This window comes from Erinaceus europaeus, chromosome 6, assembly GCF_950295315.1.
Source record: "Erinaceus europaeus chromosome 6, mEriEur2.1, whole genome shotgun sequence".
Lineage (NCBI taxonomy): Eukaryota > Metazoa > Chordata > Mammalia > Eulipotyphla > Erinaceidae > Erinaceus > Erinaceus europaeus.
In genome coordinates, this window is record NC_080167.1 from 16,793,750 (window position 1) to 16,820,578 (window position 26,829).

General features: G+C 40.3%; 1 protein-coding gene across 2 annotated transcripts in view; it reads right to left on the reverse strand.

Moving 5' to 3' along the window:
• Positions 1-26,829, reverse strand: part of SBNO1 (strawberry notch homolog 1) — a 70,015-nt gene that overhangs the window by 8,223 nt on the left and 34,963 nt on the right. For both annotated transcript variants that reach the window (XM_060193232.1, XM_060193231.1), the window contains exons 14-29: positions 26,303-26,485; positions 25,217-25,314; positions 21,620-21,771; positions 20,588-20,785; positions 18,999-19,166; positions 18,733-18,908; positions 17,144-17,275; positions 15,411-15,546; positions 11,557-11,669; positions 11,398-11,469; positions 9,422-9,521; positions 7,455-7,529; positions 6,351-6,497; positions 6,140-6,234; positions 5,953-6,045; positions 443-580 (exon numbers count right to left, since the gene is read on the reverse strand). In XM_060193232.1, coding sequence (XP_060049215.1) covers positions 443-580; positions 5,953-6,045; positions 6,140-6,234; positions 6,351-6,497; positions 7,455-7,529; positions 9,422-9,521; positions 11,398-11,469; positions 11,557-11,669; positions 15,411-15,546; positions 17,144-17,275; positions 18,733-18,908; positions 18,999-19,166; positions 20,588-20,785; positions 21,620-21,771; positions 25,217-25,314; positions 26,303-26,485 — 2,076 coding nt within the window. The remainder of the gene's footprint in view (positions 1-442; positions 581-5,952; positions 6,046-6,139; positions 6,235-6,350; positions 6,498-7,454; positions 7,530-9,421; positions 9,522-11,397; positions 11,470-11,556; positions 11,670-15,410; positions 15,547-17,143; positions 17,276-18,732; positions 18,909-18,998; positions 19,167-20,587; positions 20,786-21,619; positions 21,772-25,216; positions 25,315-26,302; positions 26,486-26,829) is intronic.

The following is a 26,829-nucleotide window of genomic DNA, read 5'->3' on the forward strand; positions in this document are numbered from 1 at the left end:
AACCTCCTCTCTAATGTAATTAATTTCTTAAGTACCTAGCTTAATTAGTATTGCTTTAAAGAGAAAATAGGAAAAAATGTAATATAAGCTACTACGACTACTAAATAACTAATAGTACTTTTCTGGTTTTATACAAATCAGTATGAAGTATAGTTTACAATAAACTTAAGATTTGATGGGAAGAAAATTCAATCAACCACCATCTCCAAAAAAAATTTGTAAGCATTAGGAGATAAAAGAGTCCTTTTGTTATATCACAAAAGGTATCTCAACCAATCATCATTGTGCGAAGCTTCTTTATGGTTGATAATAGATCTTTAACAATTTTATAAAAACAATTTTCCAGAAAAGAACACTTGATAATTTAGACACAACTCTTCTAAACATTTAAAAATATACTATTATGGACAGGTCTAAATATGTTATACAAATGGAAAAATACCTTCTTATATTTCTTTTTTAGGTCAGCATAGATTTCTAATTTGAGTTGTTTCCCAGTATTTGGTCTGTAAACTAAAAAAAGCTTCTTTTTGGGGTTCACTTCTTTAACAAGGATGGCAGTTTTCTTGTTGTTTCTTATCTGTTAACATTTTGAGGAAACAAATTAGACACGACACCTTGACCTTGTAAAAAAACATTTTATATATTTATTAACACAAGATGTAGGAAGGCGGCAAACACCAGAGCATCACTCTGGCATATGCCAGGGTATGAACTTGGAGCATCGTGCCAAGTTTAGTGCACTTACTGCACCCCACACCCAGGCCCTGACATGCTTATTTTTTTATATTTAGGTGTCAGCAGATATGATCATATGATAGATTAACCATAGTGCCAAATTAAGTATTTAAATATATAAACACTAGACATGGTGACAAATGATTATGAGACAGAGCTCACCAAGTTCTCATTAAAATGATTTTTTTTTTTTTTTTAACCAGAACACTGCTCAGCTCTGGCTTATAGTGGCACAAGGGATTGAACCCAGGATTTGGGAGCCTCATGCATGAGAGCCTCTTTGCATAAACCATTATGCTATCTACCCTTGCCCATTAAAATGAATTTTACTTGGGGGGGGGGGAGATAGATAGCATAATGGCTACACAAAGAGACTCTCATGCCTGAGGTTTCAACATCCCATGTTCAATACCCTGTATCACTAAAAGCCAGAGCTAAGCAGAGCTTTGGTAAATAAACTTTATTGGACCATACTCTGATGTAAGGTAAAGCTATACTGGGTTGTTGGCAAAATCATGACACATTTTTCCATAGAGAAACACAGAGGGAGTTGGGCCGTAGTGCAGCAAGTTAAGTGCAGGTGGCAGGACAGAGAGAAATGGAGAGGAAGGGAAGACAGGGAGAGAAAGATAGACAGCCACCTACAGACCTGCTTCACATCCCGTGAAGAGACTCCCCTGCAGGTGGGGAGCTGGGGGCTAGAACTGGGACCCTTATATCGGTCCTTCCACTTAACCTACTGCGCTACTGCCCAACCAACTCCCTAGAAAATAGTTTTAAAGAGGCTGCAAAGTATAAATGTCCAGTAGAGACTATTTAGCGTATTGTACCTCATATACATGGACTCAGCCCAAACAACCTCAGACAAAAGAGAGGTAGTATTCTTGGTAGCAGGTGGGTGGGGAGAATACAGGTCCATGAAAAATGATGAATGAAATAGTGGGGGTTGTATTGTTAAATGGGAATCTGGGGAATGTTATGCATGTAAAAAAAAAAAAAAGTAGTAGAAACGCAAAGCAGAAATTGAGTTTGGAGTATGGCACCAAAGTAAGAAAGCAGAAGTACACTAGAGTTTGCAGTGAGTACCTCCCTAACACTTCCTCTCCACTTTTCCAAGCTTTGGGTCCATGATTGCTCAACAATTTGTTTGGCTTTGTATGTTAACTCTCTTTTCAGTCACCAGGTTCCAGATCCCATCAGGATGCCGGCCAGACTTCCCTGGATTGAAGACCCCACCAATGTGTCCTGGAGCTCAGCTTCCCCAGAGACCCACCCTACTAGGGAAAGAGAGAGGCAGACTGGGAGTATGGACCGACCAGTCAACGCCCATGTTCAGCGGGGAAGCAATTACAGAAGCCAGACCTTCCACCTTCTGCAACCCTCAACGACCCTGGGTCCATGCTCCCAGAGGGATAGAGAATGGGAAAGCTATCAGGGGAGGGGGTGGGATATGGAGATTGGGCGGTGGGAATTGTGTGGAGTTGTACCCCTCCTACCCTATGGTTTTGTTAATTAATCCTTTCTTAAATAAAAAAAAAAAAAAAGGATTTGCATAGGAAAATTCATCTATATATCTTTTTGAAAAATATATTTTTAGTGGGAGTCAGGCATTGGCGCAACAGGTTAAGTGCAAGTGGTTCAAAGCACAAGGACTGGCATAAGGATCCCAGTTTGAGCCTCTGTCTCCCCACCTGCAGGGGAGTCATTTCACAAGTGGTGAGGCAGGTCTGCAGGTGTCTATCTTTCTCTCCCCCTCTCTATCTTCCCCATCTCTCTCTGTCCTCTCCAACAACGACATCAGTAACAACAATAAAAAAGGGGACTATTTTTAGTAATAAAATGTAAATAACACCAAGGGAGAAGTATGAATAAGTCTGGTAAATATCCTGTTTGTGATATGATGCTATGGTTTTGAGACATGGTAATAGTTGGGGACCTGTTATACAGTAAGGCTGTATTCACAGACATATACTTTATACATTGTTTAAAAGTTGGGACTTAAGATAGAGTTTACAAAATAGCTGAGTCTCTGCTTTTTATATGAAGAAAATTCTAACGGTGATAAAAATTTAGAATTTTACTTTTCACAGGAATAAAAGATCCTTTGTTGTATAAACACTATGAAACATTGTTTACATGGATAACTGTAGAGTCATGGACTGGCAAGACAACAAAGTGACTATACAAGATTTTTTTTTAATAGTTGATTAAAAAAAAATTTTTTTAACTTATTGATGAGAAAGATAGGAGGTGAGAGAGAAAAAACCAGACATCACTCTGGTACATATGCTGCCAGGGCTTGAACTCAGGACCTAATGCTCGAGAGTCAAGCGCTTTATCCACTGCGCCACCTCCCAGACCACATGTATAGTTCATTTTTATTGTCACACAAAAGACTTTTTTGTGGTCTAGGAGGTGGCGGAGTGGATAAAGCACTGGATTCTCAACTACGAGGTCTTGAGTTCAACCTCCGGCAGCACATATACCAGAGTGATGTCTGGTTCTTTCTCATGAATAATAATAATAAAAAAGACTATATTTTTGCTTTCTCCCTGCAAGTGGGGACCAGGGGCTTAAACCTGGGTCCTTGTACACAGTACAGTGTGCACTTAACCAGGTGCACCACTGCCTAGTCCCCTACAAAAGACTTTTAAAAATCTTTTTTTTTTTAAAAAAAAAATCTTTTTTTTTCCTTTAAATTTATTTTCCCTTTTGTTGCCCTTGTTTTATTGTTGTTGTAGTTATTATTGTTGTTGTTAATATCATCCTTGTTGGATAGGACAGGGAGAAATGGAGACAGGAGGGGGAGACAGAGGGGGAGAGAAAGATAGACACCTGCAGACCTGTTTCACCCTTGTGAAGCAACTCCCCCCAAGTAAGGAGCTGGGGGATTTGCTGGGGGCGGGTTAAGCACGCGTGGAGCATAGCACAAGGTCTGGCATAAGGATACTGATTCGAGCCACCGGCTCCCCACCTGCAGGGGAGTCGATTCACAGGCGGTAAAGCAGGTCTGCAGGTGTCTCTCCCTCTCTCTGTCTTCCCCTCCTCTCTCCATTTCTCTCGGTCCTATCAACATTGACAACAACAACAACAAAACAGGGGCAACAAAGGGAAAATAAATGAAAAAAAAATTTTTAAAGTACTTTTACTTATATAAAGAACCCAGTTAAACAGTGACACAGAGAGGTTTATCAGGGGGTACTGGAAGGTAGGGAAAAATAGGGGGTTATTGTTTAATGGATATATGATGGAAATAGGAACAATGTCTAAGAAGTCACTCACAATGAGACGGCACAGCGTACATACATAAGTATATGTGATGTCCCAATTCCAATCCCAAGCATCATATATGGAAGGTGGTAAAATAAAACTTTATCAAAAACTTTATTAGGAACCAGGTAGTGAGTGGCACACCTCATTTTTGTGCAAGGACCCACATTCGAACCCCAGGTCTCCACCAGCAGCAGGAAAGTTTCTTAATGGAGTGAAGCAGTGCTTCTCCCTTTGCTATCAAATTCTGTCTCTAAGTAAAATAAAAATACTAGTATTTAGGGGCTGGGGAGATAGTATAAAAATCATGCAAAATGGGGGTTGGGCTGTAGAGCAGTGGGTTAAGCGCATGTGGCGCGAAGCGCAAGAACCAGCGTGAGGAACCCAGTTCGAACCCCCGGCTCTCTACATGCAGGGAGAGTCACTTCACAAGACGGTGAGGCAGGTGTGCAGGTATCTGTCTTTCTCTCCCCTCTGTCTTCCTCTCCTCTCTCCTAACAATGACAACATCAATAACAATAATATATATATATATATATACATATATATATATATAATCATGCAAAATGAGTTTAATGTCTGGCCCCTAGGGTCAATCACCAGCACCACCATAACTTAGAACCTTATGCTTCACAGTTCAATGCTCTTTCTACCTTACCACCTCCTGGGCTGCAATAAAATTAATCAATTGTCATTAATTAGAGAGGTCAGAGGAAAGAAAGAGAACCAGGTATCACTATATATATATATATATATTTTTTTTTTAAACTTTCTTCCTTCCTTACTTCCTGTCTTTTCCCTTTTTGTTGCCCTTGTTGTCTTAGGTATCACTCTGGTATATGCTCTGCCAGGGATGAAACTTGGGAACTCACGCTTGAGAGTCAAACACTTTATCCACTGCAACATCTCCCAGGCTGCTAAAATAAACCTAACTGGGGGAAAATCAGAGACAGAAGTCTTTTGGCAACAGGAAAGAAAGAATGAAAGGAAGGAAGGAAGGAAGGAAGGGAGGGAGGGAGGGAGGGAGGGAGGAGTGGGGGGGTGGCAATTAAATGGGTTAAATCTAGTGTGCCCCCCCACACACACTGATGAAAGCTTAGATATGTGTTCACTTTCACTCTGTCTTCTGTCCATATAAGAAAATGATAGATAGATGGGGAGACTGCATAATGGTTATACAAAAGACTTTCATGCCTAAGGCTCAGCAGTCCCAGGTTCAATTCCCAGCACTACTAGAACGTGCAGTGCTCAGGTAAAAAAAAAAAAAAAAAAATGCATAGGTGAGTAAGAGAATGAGACAGTAATTTAATAAAGAAACAAAAATTTCATAACCATGTACAGAGAAAAGTCAGTATGAATGCAAGACATTGTACTTTTAAAAAATTTTTTATATTTATTTTCCCTTTTGTTGCCCTTGTTTTTTATTGTTGTTATTGATGTTGTCATTGTTAAATAGGATAGAGAGAAATGGAGAGAGGAGGGGAAGACAGAGATAGACACCTGCAGATCTGCTTCACCGCCTATGAAACGACCCTCCTGTAGGTGGGGAGCTGGGGGCTCGAACCGAGATCCTTTGGCTGGTCCTTGAGCTTTGCACCATCTGCGCTTAACCTACTGAGATACTGCCCAACTTCCACAAGACATTGTACTTATAATACATACACACACACACACACACACACACACACACACACACACACACCTCTCCGAGTTATTTCTTTCCAAAGGTAAATTTAAATTACTAAACATGCTTAAAGGGCTTCATTACTAGTATGCAGTAATTCAAAGCCTGTATTGAATAATACCCTTCCAAAAATATGGGCAAATTTATAATTATAATGATGAATAATTACAAATGGAAAACTAGCACAAACAGGTTACTAGCATACTACAGCAATGCAAAAGCATTATGTATGTGAAAAATTAAAATGAAATATGTCTTACTTGCAATGACAAGTAGAAGCCATCATCTGGTCCGCTTAACTCAGCCCAAATCTTGGTAGCTTCTTCCCAAGACATTCCCCTCTCTACACTAATCTGAAAAAACAAAGACAAATTAAGGCAACTCTTTTTTGTGAATGCCTAACACAAAAGGATGAAATACTTAGATGTGCACAATTTTCAGACTTACAGTATATAACTCTACATGGCCAGAAGTTGAGTATCCTGGAGTAAGAAACTTCTTAACATCACTTTTCCTCACTTTCTCATCTCCAGAACCAAGGTCTTGAATAAAAAACAACAACATGTAAAAAAAAAAAAAAAACCTTAAAAAAAAATCTCCCCACCTTGTCCTGGCGGAATTGCTTCCCTGCCAAAATAAATAAAATCTCCTCACTTACCTAAGATTCCCATGTCATATCTTCCATTTTTTTTGGCATTTTGAACAACTGCAGTAAGTGTGTCTGCAAAATACTGAAACAGTGCGTTTTGTTGGTGCACCTCCATGCCCAAAATTCTATTTAAGAATTTCCCTATGTTGTTGTAATCTGCAACGATAAAAGATTATACATTGATTTACACAACTTTAATAGCATATGAACATTTGCCAGTACTAAATTCTATGAAATAAAGTTGCCAAGTGTCACAAGTCAGTGAAGTTCAACTATGATCAAATAACCAAAATATTTTTGAGGTTTTGGCAAGCTATATTCAAACTCCACTGCTGCCTTCAGTTCTTTTTTTTTTCTTTTTGCCTCCAGGGTTATTGCTGGGGCTCTGTGCCTGCACTACGAATCCACTGCTCCTGGAGGCCATTTTTTTCCCTTTTGTTACCCTTGTTGCTCACCGGTGTTGCTGCTACTATTATTGGTGTCGTTGTTGGGTAGGACAGAGAGAAATGGAGAGAGGAGGGGAAGACAGAGAGGGGGAGAGAAAGACAGACACCTGCAGACCTGCTTCACCATCTGTGAAGCGACTCCCCTGCAGGTGGGGAACCGGGGGCTCGAATCGGGATCTTTCCGCCAGTGCTTGCGCTTTGCACCACATGCGCTTATTAACCCGCTGTGTTACAGCCTGCCCCCTTCAGTTCCTTTTTAAAATCTTGATCACTGATCACACAGGGACTGAACATAGGCTTAATCAATTCTGAATTAGTCACAATAATAGGTAACATATACAGCTGTGAGAGCTCAGAAGTGAGATTGGAAACTAGTGATTTAAAGCTTTCTATTCAAGCTGACAAATGCATAAACAAAGCAAGTTTCAGCAATACAGCCACAATTATGCCCAATAAAATCATTACCTTTTGGTGTATTGCACCAAAGTAAAAGACTGTGGGGTGGGTGGGTGGGAGAGTATAGGTCCTGGAAAAGGATGACCAAGGACCTAGTGGGGGTCATATTATTATGTAGAAAGCTGAGAAAATGTTATGCATGTACAAACTATTGTATTCACCATCAAATGTAAAACATTACCCCCCCAACCAATAAAGGAAAAAAAATTACCTTTATCTAAAGTGAGAATTCCTGATCGATCTTCTACATTTATTAGGCCAACTCCTATCAGTCCTTGTCGAACATCTATAGTAAAATAAATTTATGAATAAACCTATTTAGGATCAGAAGGTAGCTCACATGGTAGTATGTGTCTTTTAATGATTTGAAGGAAGTTTAAGCCTAATCTATCATAGCACTGGGAGATACTCCACAAATGTTGGAGTGGTGCTGTGGCATCCATCTCTAACTGCATCTTTAGTAAAAAGAATGAAGACATCAACCCAGCAGTGAGACAGTGTGGATGCACAGCCAAAAAGCCAATATTTACGCCCCCCGCCCCCCCAATCAGTGAGCCATTGCCAAGCCAAACTAGGCGACATTCTCAACTGAATGTCCAACCTTCCTTAAATTCTAACACCTGGATTATATGGAATTAGACTCCGAAGGATTTTAAATCTCCAAAAATTCAATAGTACTCAAAGTAAGCATTATACTTACAAAACCACTAAAATGACATTGATGCAATGATTTGAAAAATTATTATCAAAGCTAGACATAGATTATTATACAATTAGTTCAGTGCACACATTACCATGTGCAAGAACATGGATTCAAATCCCTGGTAACAACCCGCAATAGGGGAAGCTTCATGAGCAGTGAAGCAGTGCGAGAGGTGCCTCTCTTCCTATCTACCCACCTTGCCCTCTCAATTTTTCAGTGTTCTATGAAATAAAAAAACAACTTTAACTCTGGTGGCAAGAAAAACAAAAAAATTAAATTAAAAAAAATATTTATTTATTCATTCCCTTTTGTTGCCGTTTTTTAAAATATTTATTTATTTTCCCTTTTGTTGACCTTGTTTTTTATTATTCTAGTTATTATTGCTGTTGTCATCGTTGTTGGATAGGACAGAAAAAAATTGAGAGAGGAGGGGAAGACAGAGAGGAGGAGAGAAAGACACCTGTAGACCTGCTTCACTGCCTGTGAAGTGACTCCCCTGCAGGTGGGGAGCCGGGGCTCGAACCTGGATCCTTAAGCCAGTCCTTACTCTTTGCACTATGTGTGCTTAACCTACTGTGCTACTGCCCGACTCCTCCTTGTTGTCTTTTATTGTTGTACTTGTTGCTGTTATTGATGTCGTCATTGTAGGATAGGACAGAGAGAAATGGATAGAGGAGGGGAAGACAGAGAGGGTTACAGAAAGGTAGATACCTGCAGACCTGCTTCACCACTTGTGAAGCAACTCCCCTGTAGTTGGGAAGCCAGGGGATCGAACTGGGATCCTTATGCCAGTCCTTGCGCTTTATGCCACATGTGCTTAAGCGGCCACGCTACTGCCTGACTCCCGGGGGCTCGAACCAGGATCCTTGTTTTGTACTATGTGCACTTAACCTGGTGCGCCACTGCCCGAACCCCAACTCCCTATCTACACCTTACCCTTTCAATTTCTATTTTTTTCTAATAAAAATAAATGGGGGGAGGATGAAACTTCAGGTGTTGGGGGTGGTATTATGTGGAAAACTGGGAAATGTTATGCATGTACAAACTACTATATTTACTGTTATGCAAAACAGCAATCCCCCAATAAAGGGGAAAACAATAAAATTCAGTTGCTACCAATGGTGGATTTCTATTGTGATAACCCTGGTAAGAATGGGGAGGGGGGCAGAAACAGACACAGAAACAACAGAAGCTAAAATGCCGAAAGCCCCACCTCCACAAAAATCTGTTACTTATTAGAATGGGCAACCCCAGGCCAGGAGGTGGAACAGTGGATGAGATCACTGGGACACTCAAGCATAAGCTCCCGAATTCAATCCCTGGCATCTCAAGTGCTGGAATCAAGGTTTCATTCTTTCTCTCACAGACAAACAAAGATCAACTCAGGCCTATTATACATAACTTGTGCCCAATGAAAATTAAATAAAGGCACATGTTGGAACAGATTCTAGTGCCTATTTTGAACTGTTTGTTACCTTTAAAGAATTCTCCAGGATAGTCTGGAGGTGGTGATACCATAGGAGAATCTAGGTTTACAATGGATTTCATGACAATCTCTAAAGCATTTCTTCCGTACTGTAATAAAAAGAAAACAACAACAAAAAATACACTTTTAACATTGGAATACATTTCAATCACATGGGCAACTGAATGTTATGAAAACTATTATAACACAGATTCTGAAATAGACTGAATAATAATTGTATACATACAATACCTGTGTAGCTACAATAATCTCCATCAATGTTTATTTTTTAGCTTTATTTCATTTGATGAAACAGAGAAATTGAGAGAGAAAGAGAGACACACAGAAAGTGACATGAAACACTGCTTCACCGCCCAAGACCCTTGCAGGTGGGGAGCGGAGGCTTGAACCCATGTCCTTGTGATGTTAATACTTCCACTTAACCGGTTGCATCACCCCATGGCCCTCTCCATCAACGTTATCTTTAGTAAAAGGTAACGCTGAGTTCTGGGAGGTAGCATGGTGGATGAAGCATTGGAGTCTCTAACATGGTCTTAAACTTAATCTCTCGCAGCCCATGTAACAGAGTATTGTCTGGTTCTCTTTCACTAATAAATAAATCCACTCATGGTGGCCATTTCTCCCACCCCTACCTTTTTCAAAAATCTTCATAGGACAGAAGGACAAGTTTAAAGGGAGAGAGACTGAGAGGCAACTGTAGAGCTGCTTCACCACTTGTGTCTCCCCCTGCAGGTGGGAGTGGGTAATCAAATTCAGGTTCTTGCTTGAGGTAAGGTATGATCTAATGGCAGTTCTGCTGCTTGGCCCCTTATTCACATTCATACCCTTATTTTCCAATAGGAATAAAAAGATTTTCAATGTGCACAGTTGATTACGAAAGATTTGGTATGAATTCTTTTTACTTTATAGTATAAATCATGTGGATACTTATAACATCATTTTTTTCTTTTTCTTTTTTGTTTTTACTAGAGCACTGCTCAGCTCTGGCTGATGGAGATGGTAGTGACTGAACTTGGGACTTCGGAGCCTCAGGTATGAAAGTCTCTTGGCATAATCATCATGCTATCTACCTTCCATCCTTTATAACATCATATTGGGGTCATACAAAAATTTAGGAACATAAGATTTTTATGGCAGCAAGCCGCATGGCAGCTCAGCATGTTAAGCGTACATGGCGCAAAGCTCAAGGACCAGCGTAAGGATCCCGGTTCGAGACCCCGGCTCTCCACCTGCGGGGGAGTCGCTTCATAAGTGGTGAAGCAGGTCTTCGGGTGTCTGTCTTTAATAACAACAATAACTACAACAATGGCAACAAAAGGGAATAAATAAATATTAAATAAAGAAAGACTTATGCACGAGGTTTTGAGGTTCATGGTTCAATATGTGGTACCACCATAAACTTGAACTGAACACAACTCTGGTTAATCTTCATTTCTGTCTGTCTGTCTGTCTGTCTCTCTCATTAAAATAAAATAGAAATTTTAAAATTAGCACTGATTGAATTTTGTGCCATAGTTGCCTTTACAGGGTCAGGCCAAATGACTAAGTGGCTAACAGGCAGGATATTCCCCACCATAGCCTTACTGGAAGCTCTGATGTATAGTGCAAAAGTGTAATAGAAGCTTGTATTTTTTTTTTTAATTTTTGTAACACTTTTTTATTATCTTTATTTATTAGATAGAGACAGCCAGGAATCGAGAGGGAAGGGGGAGATATAGAGAGGGAGAGAGACATGAGTAGAGATGTTTAGTGACTGCAGCACTGCACTATCACTTGCAAAGCTTTCCTCCTATAGGTGGGGATCGGGGGCTCAAACCTGGGTCCTTGCGCATTGTAATATGTGCACTCAACCAGGTATACCACCACCCAGACCCTGAACTAAGTTTTGAAAACTAATCCATTTCACTTTTTGTTAAGTAGGTACAATACCAACAAGTTTTCAGAGATATGAAAGTTGAAACGTACCTTATTATCAAAATTGAACCTGCTCAGATCTCTAGATTCTGTTGCTCTTCTATCACCATGAGTAAGTGCCCCCTATCAAAACAAAATTGCCAATCAAGTAAAAGAAAAATGGTATCACATATCACTTTTTACATATATCTATATAACTCAAAAACTCACCAAACTTTCAAGTCTTTTAGCAACAATAGATGCAAATCGTTGTTCTCCTGCCAATTCTGAAATCAGAAAGACATACTCGGGAGCAGTGACTTGATTTGATCTATGAGTCCGTCCTGTAATAATATTTAAAAAGATATCATGTTCACTAGATAAGTAGTACTCTGAGATCTATTACTAGCTTGTAACACTAAACTGGCTTTCAAAAATGCTTAAGTAGGAGGAACACTAAAACAATGTAACAATTATCATCACTCCCTCCAAGGAACAAAATTAAAAACAGCCTTGAATATCCATATTCAGAACACAAATCTCTCCACAAAAGAACAAACACTACCAGAAAAAGACACATACGATAAAACTATTATGGTTAGCCATTTTGATTAACCACAATGTGCTGGATTGTAAATCTAGATCCTTACAAAATTATTTTTTAAATCACTAGGTCACAGGGACATGAAAATCTAATATAAGGAAAGGGAAAGCTGGTGTGTCAGCAGTGAAGTCTCTGAGGGATGAACATCGAAGCTGCTGCTGTTGCTACGAGACATCAAGCGTTGGACAGGGTGGGCAAAGATATCCGTGTATATTGGCAGGTCCGGTCGAGCGTAGACGTGGGAAATGAACTTAGATGACGCTGCATCCCGACGAATATCTGGCGGGGCGATGTTGCTAAGAACTGGCAGCCATGGAACCGGGGTGGAACGGATGGTTCCAGAAATTATCCTCATGGAGGAATATAATTTGGAATCGACCAAGTGGACATGGGGGCTACGGAACCATCCTGGGGCACAGTATTCTGCAGTGGAATAGCATAATGCCAGAGATGATGATCGTCGTGTGGAAGCGCTCGCGCCCCATGAGGAGCTGGCCAGTCTTGCAATGATGTGATTCCTCGCGCCCACCTTTGCTGCAGTTTTTATAAGATGTTCGTAAAATGACAGAGTGCGATTGAGAGTAACGCCAAGATAGACTGGCTGGGCTTCATGCCGGATTCTCGTATCGCCAAGCTGCACATTAAGCTCACGTGAGGCCGAGGCATGGTGTAGATGGAAAACAGATGTAGTTTCCTCACACCAGGGCAGTGGGAACAAGACAGATTTACAGAATATTATACCATCCAGGGTTGCCATATGATGCCAGAGATAGGCCCAGCTTAGCTAACTCCGAGCTTCAGTATACTATATCTTTTTAAAATATATATATTAATATATTATATATAAAAGATATATATATATATATATATCTTTTTAAAAAGGTGAGAGCGCTGGTGTATAAGCTAGTATAATGGTTATGCAAAAGACTTTCATGCCTGAGGTTTAGAGATCTCAGGTTTAATCCCCAAGCAGAACCATAAGCCAGAACTGAGCAGTGCTCTGGTCTGTCTCTCTGTGTCTCCTCTCATTAAAAATAAAGCAGCCCTAGGGCAGGGTAGATAGCATAATGGTTATGCAAAGAGACTCTCATGCCTGAGGTGCCTAAGTCCCAGGTTCAATCCCCTGTACCACCAGAAGCCAGAGAGCTTGAGCAATGCTCCAGTAAAAATAAATAAATAAAAATAAAGCAGCCCTATAAAAGCTGAATAAGGACCAAAGACTGAAACACTTTCATTTTTTAACATTTTTAAAAATATTTATTCCCTTTTGTTGTTTTATTGTTGTAGTTATTATTGCTGTCCTCGTTGTTGGACAGGACAGAGAGAAACGGAGAGAGATGGGGAAGAGAGAGGGGAGAGGAAGACAGACACCTGTAGACCTGCTTCACTGCCTGTGAAGCGACTCTGCTGCAGGTAGGGAGCTGGGGGCTCGAACCAGGATCCTTACGGTGGTTCTTGCTCTTGGCATCACCTGTGCTTAACCCACTGCACTACCATCCGACTCCCTGAAATACTTTAATGATGACTTTTTAGTCACAATCAGGCCACCCCATCACCTGGGGCCCTACTTGGGGAGTCCTGGGATTCCCACACAGACATGATGAACCTAGACCTCGAATAGATCCCTCTCTCCACTGTCATTGGTCATCTCCATCAGGAACAACACAATGGACCTGTTTGGGGGCACCCATAGGACCTTGCCCTCAATGTGGATCAACAATGGTAGAGAATGCTCCATCCTCTTGAAGCACTGGATAACACACCTGAGGAAGATGGGTCCTGAAATCAATGCAACTTTGAATGTTCCTACTTATGACCACAGAATGTGAGTTCGGACCTATAGGGATGCAGAGGTTACATAGGCTCCTATGTTAAATATGGGCCCCAGATCAAATCTATGGATGGGTTTACAGTCAATAGTATTTATACACTTTCCCATATTTGGGAGCTACTCTCTTCCTTGATCAAGCTTTCTAGCCCCCTTTTCAGCCATGACATCATCTCCCCAGACAATAATTTGGGTCCACCTGCATATCAGATGTCAGAATCAGGCAAAAACTAATAAAGTCATGGGCTCTTTGGAATATACCTGAAATAGACCTACTAGCTATTTCCAAAACAGAAACCCCAAATCTTCATCTGCAATATTCCAGCCTTTAGGTTCATGATTAGTCAACAATTTGTTTGGCTTTATTTGTTAACTCTTTTTTCAGCCACCAGGTTCCAGATGCTACCGTGATGCCAACCTGACCTCCCTGGGCAGATGACCTCACCAATGTGTCCTGGAGCCCCGCTTCCCCAGAACTTTGCCCCACTAGGGAAAGAAAGAGACAGGCTGGGAGTATGGATTGACCTGTGAATGCCCACATTCAGCAAGGAAGCAATGACAGAAGCCAGACCTTCCATCTTCAGCACTCCATAATGATCCTGGGTCCATACTCCCAGAGGGTTGAAGAATAGGAAAGCTGTGGTCTGGGAAGTGGCACAGTGGATAAGGCATCAGACTCTCAAGTGTGAGGTTCTGAGTTCAATCCCTGGCAGCGCATGTACCAGAGTGATGTCTGGCTCTTTCTCTCTCCTATGTTTCTCATTAATAAATAAATAGGAATAGGAAAGCTATCGGGGGTGGGGTGGGGTACAAAGTTCTGGTGGTTGGAATTGTAACCCTCTTATCCTATGGTCCTGTCAGTATTTCAACTTTATAAATAAAAAATAAAAAATGAAGTGGCCCAGGTGGTTGCGCAGTGGGTTAAGCACACATGGCGCAAAGCACAAGGACTGGCTGAAGGATTCTGGTTCGAGTCCCCAGCTACCCACCTGCAGGGGGTTGCTTCACAAACCATGAAACAGGTCTGAAGGTGTCTATCTTTCTCTCTCCTCCTCTGTATTCCCCTCCAACAACAACAGCAATATCAATAATAACAATAATCAATAATAATGATATACAAGGGCAACAAAAAGGGAGAAAATAGCTTCCAGCAGCAGTGGATTTGTAGTGCAGGCACCGAGCCCCAGCAATAACCCAGGAGGCAAAAAAAATAAAAATAAAGTAGTCCTTTAATAGTTAACAATTTAAAAAAATAATAATAAAGTTGAGAAAGAAATTATGTACAATACATAATAAGATATATAAAATACAAAAACATTGGTAAACAATGCATGTATCAGCCTAAAAACATTAGACACTGGAAGATAGTTCCCTATGGTATGTGCCTATATCGCCACATATGACCCAGTTTTGAACCCTGGCGCCATATGGGAGGTGCTGTGCTGTGTCATCAGAGGATGCCCAGTGCTGTGGACTACCTAAAAGAAAAAGTGGTCTGAAGCAGTGACAGCACACATGTGTGAGATCCAGGATTACAAGCAAAAATAAAATGACTTTTAATTTATAAAGATGCTAGCCATTAAGTACAGGTTTTGATAATGACACATTCACATTCCCCCAATCTGTTAAGTGAAGTTCATTACAGGAACTTACCAAACTGCTGAATTGCTCTATCAGCACTCCAAGGTAATTCCAAAGTCATATGAACCCTTCGCCTTTGATTTTTAGCCCTCCTATCAGCTTGTAAGGAAATACCTGAGCTGGCAGCTTCTGAGATGATAGCAATGTTCTGTATTTAAAAAAAAAAAAAGTCTTTTACATATTACTATTCATAAGCCCCTGGCCCCAAAACTGCAGGGAGGAAGTTTCACAAGATGTGAAAGTACTATGATACTACTGTTAGTAGAATCATGTGAGTGTGTATCTACCTATTCTACTCTTTCCCTCTCAATTTCCATGTCTGGAAAAATAAGCAGTGAATTTATCATGCAGGTAGTGAGCCCTAGCAATGACACTAGCGGCAATTAAAAAAAAACGATAAAAAATCTAGGTGATATAACAACATCCAGAAAATGGTCTCCATAGCTGAGGATTCCCACTACTCAAATGTGTACATGAGGAATTAAGCTCTACTTAAAAACAAAACAAAAACCCCACACTTTGAAGCCTGATACACCAAAGATTCAGTCCCTAAAACAACCATAACCCAGATCTGAGTAGTACTCTGGTAAAAAAATTAATAATAACAATATTGGTAACTATCATCTATTTGCCATTGTTAAATGGATTATAATTTAATCCTACTCTTTTAAGATTAAGGAATAAAGGTCATAGGGACCAGGCACTGGCACAACTGATTAAGCACACATATCACAGTGTGCAAGGTCATAGGCTCAATCCCCTGGTCCCCACCTGCAGGGTAGAAGCTTCATAAGTGGTGCTACGTGTGTCTATCTCCCCATCCCTTTAAATTTCCTTCTCTCTCTACTTAATATATTAATTTAATTATTATTGGATAGACACAAGTGAAGTAGAGAGGGAAGGGAAGAGAGGGAGAGAGACAGGACACCTGTATCCCTGCTTCATCACTTGAGCTTTCTCCCTGCAAGTGGGGAGCAGGAATTTGAACCGGGATCCTCGTGCACTAATATGAGCACTTAACCACCAGGTGCATCCTGTCTGCCCCCACCCACCCCTTCTCTATCCAATAAATAAATAAATAAATAAATAAATAAATAAATAAATGGAATGAAGGTGACCAAGATAGTTCACTTGAATGATACACTTGCTTTGTTTCAATCTGTGATGGGTGTCACTGTCTGAAAAAGTTGGACTAACATCTGTTGATGGCTTGCATATATTTAACATAGCATAGCACAGGAAAAACCAAACCAAACCAAACCAAACCAAGGAATGAAAGTAATCTCAGCACTTTTAAGATTGACAGTAGTACCTAACAAACAAGGTAACACTAAGATGCTCCAGGAGAATATATTGTTTTAGTATTTGGTTAGGGATTTCCGAAGCTTCTAAAGCTATCAAGACCTTTTAATTTGAGGAGGCCAGGCAGTGGCACACCTGGCTAAGTGTCCACCTTCTGGTGCACAAGGATGCTGTTTCACGTCCCTGGTCCCCACCTGCAGGGAGACAGCTTCACAAGTGGTGAAGCAGGTGTGTGCTTCTGTATCTCTTCCTTCTCCCCTCTAAATTTCTATCTCAATCCAATAGCAAATTTATTTTCAAAGTAACTTTACAATGCAAAAATTCTTACTGCTACATAAATGTATATAAAAACAATATGTTGTGATTATAGACACTCATTAAAAAAAAATTCTGATCCCTAGACTCAATGTATTAGCAATATTCATATTCATAGAAAAACATACCTTTTCTCCATCCATAAACCTCTGTTTCTCTGTGATATTGAGTATTTCAACAGGGACATCAATTTCAGATCTTGACTCATAAGATATGCTTCCATCATCATTACTTACAACCCTCCCCTTGCGGCCAGTCATCTGAAAGCAAAACGGTATCACTTCAAATGTCAGGTTATAGGACATGAGCTTATTGCATAAGCTGTGTCGCATGAAACAGTGTTGAAGAGAACACTACAACATGGTTGCTGGCTTTGAAAAGTTCAAATTCTAGTGGAGAAAGCAGACTTACAAGTTAGAAGTTAGGGGCAGAAATTCAAATACTAAGGATAAGAATCCACAAACAGGGGGTCGGGTGGTAGTGGAATGGGTTAAGTGCATGTAGCGCAAAGCCCAAGGACCAGTGTAAGGATCCCGGTTCGAGCCCCCTGGCTCCACACCTGTAGGGGAGTCGCTTCACAGGCGGTGAAGCAGGTCTGCAGGTGTCTATCTTTCTCTCCCCGTCTTTCCCTCCTCTCTCCATTTCTCTCTGTCCTATCCAACAACGAACGACATCAACAAAAATAACCACAACAAGGCTACAACATAAGGGCAACAACAAGGGGGAGGGGGGGGCTTAGCCTCCAGGAGCAGTGGATTCATGGTGCAGGCATCGCATCGAGCCCCAGCAATAACCCTGGAGGCAAAAAAAAAGAATTCACAAACACCAGTACAGCACCACAATTAAAAAAGTATGGGGCTGGGAGGTAGCGCAAGGGGTTAAGCTCACATGTCACTAAGTGCAAGGACTGGCTTAAGGATCCCTGTTTGAGCCACCGGCCCCCATCTAGAGGGGGTGGCTTCACAAGCAGTGAAGCAGATCTGCAGGTGTCTACCTTTCCCCCTGTCTTCCCTTCCTCTCTCCATTTCTTTCTGTTCTATTGAACAGCAATGACAGCAATACAATAATAATGAGAAAAAAAAGAAGGGCAACAAAAGGGGAAAAATGGCCTCCAGGAACAGTGGATCCATGGTGTAGGCACAGAGCCCTAGCAATAACCCTTGAGGAAAAAATAAAGTATAAGGATAGAGGTAGATAGCATAATGGTTATGCAAAGAGACTCTCATGCCTGCGGCTCTGAGGTCCTAGGTTTCATCCCCTGGACCACCATAAGCCAGAGCTGAGCAGTGCTCTGGTAATAAATAAAATAAAATAAAATACAGTGGTAGAGACTAGGCAGTGGTGCACATGGTTAAGTGCACACATAACAGTGTGCTAGGACCCAGGTTTAAGCCCCCAGTCCCCTCCTACAGAAGAAAAGTTTCACGCATAAAGAGGTACAGGTGTTGCTGTCCATGTTCCGCTCCCCTCTTAATTTCTCCGTCTCTACCCAATAATAAATAAATAACATTTAAAAGAGAAAATAATTAAAATAAGGCAGAGGTAGAAAGCATAATGGTTATGCAAAGAGTATCTCATACCCGAGGCTACAAAGCCCCAGGTTCATTCCTCCGCATCACCATAAACCATAGCTGAACAGTGCTCTGGTTAAAAAAAAAGAAAAAGTGTGATAAAATATTTCTAAGAACAAACATAGTTCTCATCAAGTCACATTTACCTCAGCGACATTTTCAGGGCCACCAAGTTCATCAATAAGTTCATCAAGGGTATTAGGAGGGAGGTCTTCAGCTAATTTTTCTAGTTTATCAAGTAGGTCTTTCTTCATTTGTTGGGCTCTTTCCACAGCATCTTGACTTGTTATAAGGCTACTGTTACTGTTGGTATTACTGTTGGCTAGAAAAATTTGATATAAATGAGTACAATGTTTAAGTATTTGTTTAGTTAAAAACTGTATTTCACAGACAAAGCATGCTAAGTGGATACCTGGTGCAGTGTTAGGAGCAGGTGAAATAACTGGTGTGGAGGAAAAACTAGGTCGTTTTGATCCAAGACCTGAGGCTAATAAGGCACTTTGAATAGAATCTGGATCTATACTTTTCTTCTTTTTTTTATCTTTATTTTTCTTGTGGTCTTTTCTTATTAACCAGGGATCTGAAAAATTGAGGAAAAAAGATGCACCAAATCACATGCTAAAACATGTTCAAAGAATACAGCCCTTGAATTGAAATTTGTCATAAATCTAAGTGGTTCAGAGACAAGAAGTGGTTCTTTAGTAGAGTGCCAGTCTTGTGTGAACAAAGTATTGGTTTCTTTTTCTTTTTTTTTTTTTTTTAACCAGAGCACTGCTCAGCTCTTGCTTATAGTGGTGCAGGTGATTAAACCTGGGACCTCAGAGTCTTAAACATGAGACTCTTTGCATAACATTATGCTATTTATCCCCACCTCCAAAGTTCTGGTTTCTGTCTTTGTTACTACAAAAGTATAACAACAATTGCATGACTACAACAATAAAAAAAATAAGGACAACTAAAGGGAAAATAAATAAATAGATAAAAAAAAAACAACAACTGCAGAACAGCATGGATAGTGGAGCAATGCTTTGTCACTCTCCCTAATGGACTCCTCTTAAGAACAAATTGTAGCTAAGAACTATTTCAGTGGGTTTCCACTTGCAGGGAGAAAGCTTCATGAGTGGTGGAGCAGGGCTGCAGGTGTCCTGTCTCTCTCCCTATCTCCCCTCCCTGTTCAATTTCTGTCTCTACCCAATAATAAATAAAAAGAATAAAAACTTTCTTCAAATAACAAAAGAAAAATCTTTATCATAAACCTCTGTGTTGGGGAGATAGGTAGTAGCATAACAGGTTAAGTGCACACACCACCATGTGCAAGGACCCAAGCTCAAGATCTTGCTACTCACACGCAGGGTTAGTGGTTCACAAATTGTGGTGTGGATTAGTAGGTGTCTTCCTCCCCACCTCTTCTCTCTGTCGCCTAACCCTCTCAATTTCTCTGGTCTATCCAATAAAATAGAAAGAAAAAAAGGGGATGGGGGGATGGACTAAAATAGCTCCTTAGAATGGTGGATTTGTAGTGCCCACCGAATAGCCCGAGTGGAAAAACCCTTCCCCCAAAAAATGAAAATCCCAACAGCCTACCCTCTATGTTGCTGAGGTCAGGTGGCAGAACCCCTAGTCGAGCATACACATTGCCATATGCAAGAACCTGAATTCAAGCCCCTGGCCCCAACTGCCAAAGACAAGCTTCACAAGCAATAAAGCAGTGTTGCAGGTGTCGTCTCACTCTAAATTTCTGTCTAACCAAAAAGTAAATATTAAAAACCACCTATGTTGTTTGTCTATTGGTCACAAATTCTGCTCTGGGGTTCAAATTAACTAGAATACTGACATCATGTCATATACATATGGTACATAGCTCAAGATGACAAACATGGAGATCTGAAATTAGAACCTGTGATAATCTGTATTGCACAAAATAAAAGGCATTAGTATCCCAACTTAATTACATGGTACTAACTATTCCTTATTTTATATTTGACATATTGATAAACTTACCATCTTCATCATCCTCACTAGACTCATCCCTGAATGGGTTGAAATCATCATCATCACCAGAACTCATGTTTTTTGAGCTTTCGTAGTCACTTTCTTCATGATCAGAGGCATCAGATTCACTTCCACTATCATCAGAACTGCTACCAGCAAGGCCACCTACTTTGCGTGCTTTTTTGGCTTCTCGGGTTATTTCTTCACCTACCCGTAAAGCACAAACATACCTCTTAAGTTTAAAAGAGAGGGTGGGGATCCATAGCATAATGATTATGTAAAGAGACTTTCATGCCTGAAACTCAAAAATCCCAGGTTCAGTCCCCCATATCACTACAAGCTAGAGCAGAGCAGTGCTCAGGTTAAAAAAAAAAAAATTAAGAGGTTCACATACCCCATGAGTTAAACAAAATGAGACATGTAGGAAAAACCATTTATATACACACATAAAACAAATTACATTAATAATGTACTGAATTCCCATAACAAATTATGAGGCTCTGAGTTCAATTACTGGCATTACATGTGTTATAGTTCGTTCGTTCCTTCTCTTTCTCATAATAACAAAACAAACAAAATATATACATATAACAATTGAATAGATAGCTGAGTCGATCATTTTCAGGTCTGTGGCACCAGGTTAAATCCTTGGGACCACATAAACTAGAGCTTAGTTTATGTTTTTGGTCTCTTTTTAATACAAACAAACAAACAAATCTGGGGTGAAAGACAGGAATTTCTTTTACACACACACACACACACACACACACTTTAGTCTGTCTTGAAGCAGAACAAGTTTCAAAATAAATTCTAGACAACAAAAGTAAAATGGGATCTCTGGCATGGTAATAATTATCAGGCAGAAAAAATATCGAATGCGTAATTCAAAATATCTACAAAGCGTATTACTGAGAGTGAGATTTCACAGCTATAATACACTTGATTTATATGCCCCCAAAGAACCATAGAAACCAGGTTCAAGGCCCAGAACCACCATATTCCGGAGCTATGCAATATTTTGTTTGGAAATAAAGTTCTCACCTTTCCGCTTCTTTGTTTTATTTTCTTTACAGGGACTATCTCTCGGTGAACTGTTGTTACTTGGAGCTGTCAAATCAATTCCTAGTAAACTGTAAAGCTTTTTCCTGTCTGGAGCAGGGAAGTGTTTTTCAATAAGTGACTGCAACACACCTCTGTAGGAGGGAGTAAAAGTGACAATTAATGGCTTGATTGCTAAGTATTATCTAAAAAGATTGAATCAGTATATGTGTATATATGCCTCCACCCCAGCCCTGGTCAATTCTGATTTGTGAGGGGAAGGTTTTGAATCTGAAACCTAAAAGCCTCAGTCAAGAGGGTCTGTTTGCATAACCATTATGCTGTCTCCCTCACCCAAGGAATACATTTCTTAAATATAAACATACTTTGTTCAAACAAACAAAATGATAGGCATGCTCAAATAACTTTTCTTTGTTCAGAATTTTTAAAATTATCTTTATTTATTGGATAGAGACAGGCAGAAATCGAGAAGGAAGGGAGAGAGACAGAGATATACCTGCAGCCCTGCTTCACCACTTGTGAAGCTTTCCCCCTGCAGATGGGAACCAGGGGATAGAACCTGGGTCCTTGTGCATTGTAGCATGTGCCATCACCTGGCCCCTCAAATAATTTTTTTAATGAACAGAGGGCCCTGAGCATACACAGTTTCATTTTCATTCAGATAGAGACAGAGGGAAGCAGAGCAGAGGGGGCTGGGCAGTGGTGCGTCTAGTTGAGCATATGCACACACAAAGATTCAGGTTCAAGCTCCCCCCCCCAATTCTCCACCTGAAGGGGGGTATCCTTCACAAGAGGGGAAGAGGGTCTGCAGCACCAAGAAAAGGAAGGAAGGAAGGAAGGAAGGAAGGAAGGAAGGAAGGGAGGGCAGGCGGCCTGGGTGGTAGAATAGCAAGTTAAGCACACATAGTGCTAAAAGCAAGGACCACCATAAGGATTCTGGATTCAAGCCCCTGGCTCCCCACCTGCAGGTGAAGCAAGTCTGCAGGTATCTATCTTTCTCTCTCCCTCTCTGATCTTCCCCAGCTCTCTCAGTTTCTCTCTGTCCTATACTACTACAACAACAATAATAACAACGATACACAGTAAGGGCAACAGAAGGGAAGAAATAGCCTCCAAGAGCAGTGGATGCGTAGAGCAGGCACCGAGCCCCAGCAATTACCATGGAGACAAAAAAAGAAAAGGGAGTCGGGTGGTAGCACAGCAGGTTAAGTGCAAGTGGCGCAAAGTGCAAGGACTGGAGTAAGGATCCCGATTCGAGCCCCAGGCTCCCCACATGTAGGGGAGTCGCTTCACAGGTGTTGAAGCAGGTCTGCAGGTGTCTCTTTCTACCCCACACCCCGTCTTCCTCGCCTCTCTCCATTTCTCTCTGTCCTATCTAACACCGACGACATCAACAACAATTTAACAAGCGCAACAAAAGGGAAAATAAATATTTAAAAAAAAAAGAAGGAAATAAAGAGAGGGCAAGGAAACAAGGACACATACCCAAACCAAGTTTGGGGAGACAGTTTGATGGTTATGCAAAATTTTTTCCTACTTGAGGCTCCAAAGTCTCAGGTTCAATCCCACCACCACCAAAATCCAGGGCTGAGCAGTGCTCTAGACTCTCTCTCTCTAAACTAAAACAATAACTGGAGGGGGGGAGAGACAAAGAAAGGAAGATGTACCAAAGCTTACTCTGGTGCCAGGGCATCTTTCATGTGGTGCCAGGGCTCAAGGACAGAATGTAAGACTATGTAGACACTGTACCAGGTGAAATATCTCCCTGGTCTATAAAACTAACTTTACATTAAAAATACTCATATTGAAAATTAAATCCAGTATATTTAACCCAATAAATTCTTTGAACATGCTATCAATTGGCAGTTTTGCATTTTACTTTTAAACCTTGTACCTATTTTACATTTGCAAAACCTTGAAATTCAACCAATCATTTTTTTTAAACTGATTTTTAAAAAAAATTTATTTCCTTTTGTTGCCCTTGTTGTTTTATTGTTGTAGTTACCATTGTTGTTGTTGTTATTGTTGGATAGGACAGAGAGAAATGGAAAGAGGAATGGAAGATAGAGAGAGAAGAGATAGATAGACATCTGCAGACCAGCTTCACCGCCTATGAAGAGACTCCCTTGCAGGTGGGGAGCCAGGGTCTCGAACCAGGATCCTTACACAGGTTCTTGTGTTTAGTGCCACGTGCACTTAACACGCTGTGTTACTGCCTAACTCCCCCAATCACTTTTTCTTTTAACAATTATTTTATTTATTTCCTTTTTGTTGCCATTGTTTTATTGTTGTAGTTATTATTGTCGTCGCTTTTGGATAGGACAGAGAGAAATGGAGAGGAGGAAAGAAAGCTAGACACCTGCAGACTTGCTTCACTGCTTCTGAAGCAACTCCCCTGCAGGTGGGGAGCCAGGTGCTCGAACTGGGATCCTTACGCCAGTCCTCGCTCTTTGTGTGCTTAAACCGCTGTGCTACTGCAAGACTCCCTCAACCAATCACATTAACTACTATCAGATCATTCTTATTTTATTTCTGTTAATGCAGGGGTCTTATATATACATGATTACACCACAGTTTCTAGGTTGACAATTTTTCAATATTTTTACTTTAGATTGAGACATTTGAACTCTACCAAGTACTCCCACATGGTGTCAGGGTTTGGAACCAGCCTGTGTGCAAGACAAGTCAGGAACTCTACTAATTGTGTTGTCAGCCTAGGAACTCTCATTTTAGATATGGTAACTCTAGGAAAGAAATATAGGTCAGCATATACATGCCTTATTTATACTTACTTATTTATTTAAATATTATTTATTAAGCTCTGGCTTATGGTTTGGGGGACTGAATCTTGGACCTGGGAGCCTCAAACATTAGACTACGTTTATATAACCTTTATGCTATCTCCCCAGCCCACATTCTTTGTTTAATAGCAACTAAACAAAGAGGGGGCTGGCAGCAGGTTCACCCAGTATAATGTATCTTTTCCAGGACCCAGATTAGAGTCCCAAGGCACTACACAGGAGCACCTGCAGAGGGTAAGCTAAACAAGTAGCGTTCGTTCTTTGTGTCTTTATATAGAGGAGAGGAAAAACAAACAAACACCAGTTGCTGGGGCTCACAGAAATCATGCAGACATTATGCCCCTGCAGTAACCTTGGAAATAAAACTAAAAGATGATTGTCAATCATATCCATTTTAAAAGGAGCTACTTGAATGTATCTCTGATGGCATGTAATAGTACAGTGGCAAAGGTTATCATGCTAATTTTATCAGAAGTGAATTGACAAGTTAGGGAAACAATAATTCCAAAAATATTTTTCAGTATCTATTTCCATTTTGTTGTATTAAATATCACTAAACTGAGGCTAAGTAATTATTCATTTTGATAAAGATTTCATATATGCTAGCTGAAACTAAAATCGAAACTAAATCAAGTTGTCATGTACTTCCAAGATGTTCAAGACAAAATCAAGTCTTTATATTGATTAAAATATTGTCAATGTGTATTATTATTTCTAACATTATCTCTTAGAAATGCTGTAGGTTAATCTAAGTAAAAATTCGAAAGAAAAATATTACTTGGCAGTTGAAACAAAGTCATTTAATTCTCCTCCACCTTCTTCCAAGGCTTCTAATGTTCTAGCTTCTCCTGTAGACTGCAGACCAATTACAACACACTGAAGGAAAAAAGAAAAAAGAACTTATAAATAAAATTATGCACACCATTTAATAGAATTATGTTTACAATTTCTCGTTAGGGATTCAGGAGGTGGCAGAGCTAAGAGACTCAAGGTATAAAGTTTTAAACTTGATTCCTGGCATCTATGTGCTAGCCGTAGACACATCATCTGGTTCTCCCTTCCATAAAAATATCTTTTTTGGGAGGTGGGGAGAGTGGTGGTGGTGTATATGCTTATCTTTCAACAGGAGTAACACATCACTGTATATGTATGCTCTTATTTAACATAGATTTGGCAAATGCTAAGTGTAAAAAACTCAGCAAGGGAATAGCTGTATAATAATGAGCAACAGTGGGAGTCGGACGGTAGTGCAGCGGGTTAAGCGCAAGTGGACCGACGACGTAAGGATCCCAGTTCAAGCCCCCGGCTCCCCACCTGCAGGGGAGTCGCTTCACAGGCGGTGAAGCAGGTCTGCAAGTGTCTACCTTTCTCTCCTGCCTCTGTCTTCCCCTCCTCTCTCCATTTCTCTGTCCTATGCAACAAAGACGACGACATCAATAACAGCAAAAAAAAAAAAAAAACTACAACAGTAAAACAAGGGCAAAAAAAGAGAATATTAACAAATAAATAGCAACAGTGAATTTCCTACTCAATGGAGCTACATTTCTGTGAGCTCTGCGTATTTTAGTGGCTATGTCTTTCTGTCAAAAATGAACAATAGCCGTGTGACCCAAGTTCTAGCTCAGTTCCTATAACATTGAAGGAAGTTTCACCACCCCTCCAGAGTGTTCAATTAAGTATAAAGCAGTAAAGCCCCAAAAGAACATACTCTAAGAATAAATATATATATTAACCAGAGCTCTGTTCTGGCTTATGTTGATGCTAGAGACCGCATCTAGAGCCCGGAACTCCAGTACAAAGTCTTTTTGCATAACCATTATGTTATCTCCCCCACCCCAAGAATATATCTCTGGGCTCAACTTACTTTTCCATTCTTAATTTCTTCTCGAGCTAGCTGCACAACTCTTTTAACTTTGGATGCAATGCACAGGTACTTGAAAAATCTCTGGTGAGCAGACCAAAACTGACCCCACATAGATTTCTTCATCCGTTGCTCAGCATCAATCAGATCAGCAGCTTGCTGAAATCTCTCTCTGGCAACAACCCACTGAGGATAAACAATAAACATCTTAGGTATTTTATCTTACAATGTGAATTATAAAACTGGGATAAATTCTACCGAAAATAAAGACGTTAATTTAATGAAACATCTTCAGGAATTTAGAATCTCTTAAATATTTTTAGGATGCTCATATACACTTAAAGTAAAACTGTTATAAGCTAATGTATTCATTTCAGGAAATAGCACTAGTTTCTAAAACTAAGAAGATGAAATGGTTACTTTTCAAGAACGGACAGAAAAATCTGGGAAATGTGAAAGTTAGTGATTTGTCTGTTTTCTAGCAAAAACACTCCTTTGAGTGACAGGCATAAATCTGAACATAACTGAAA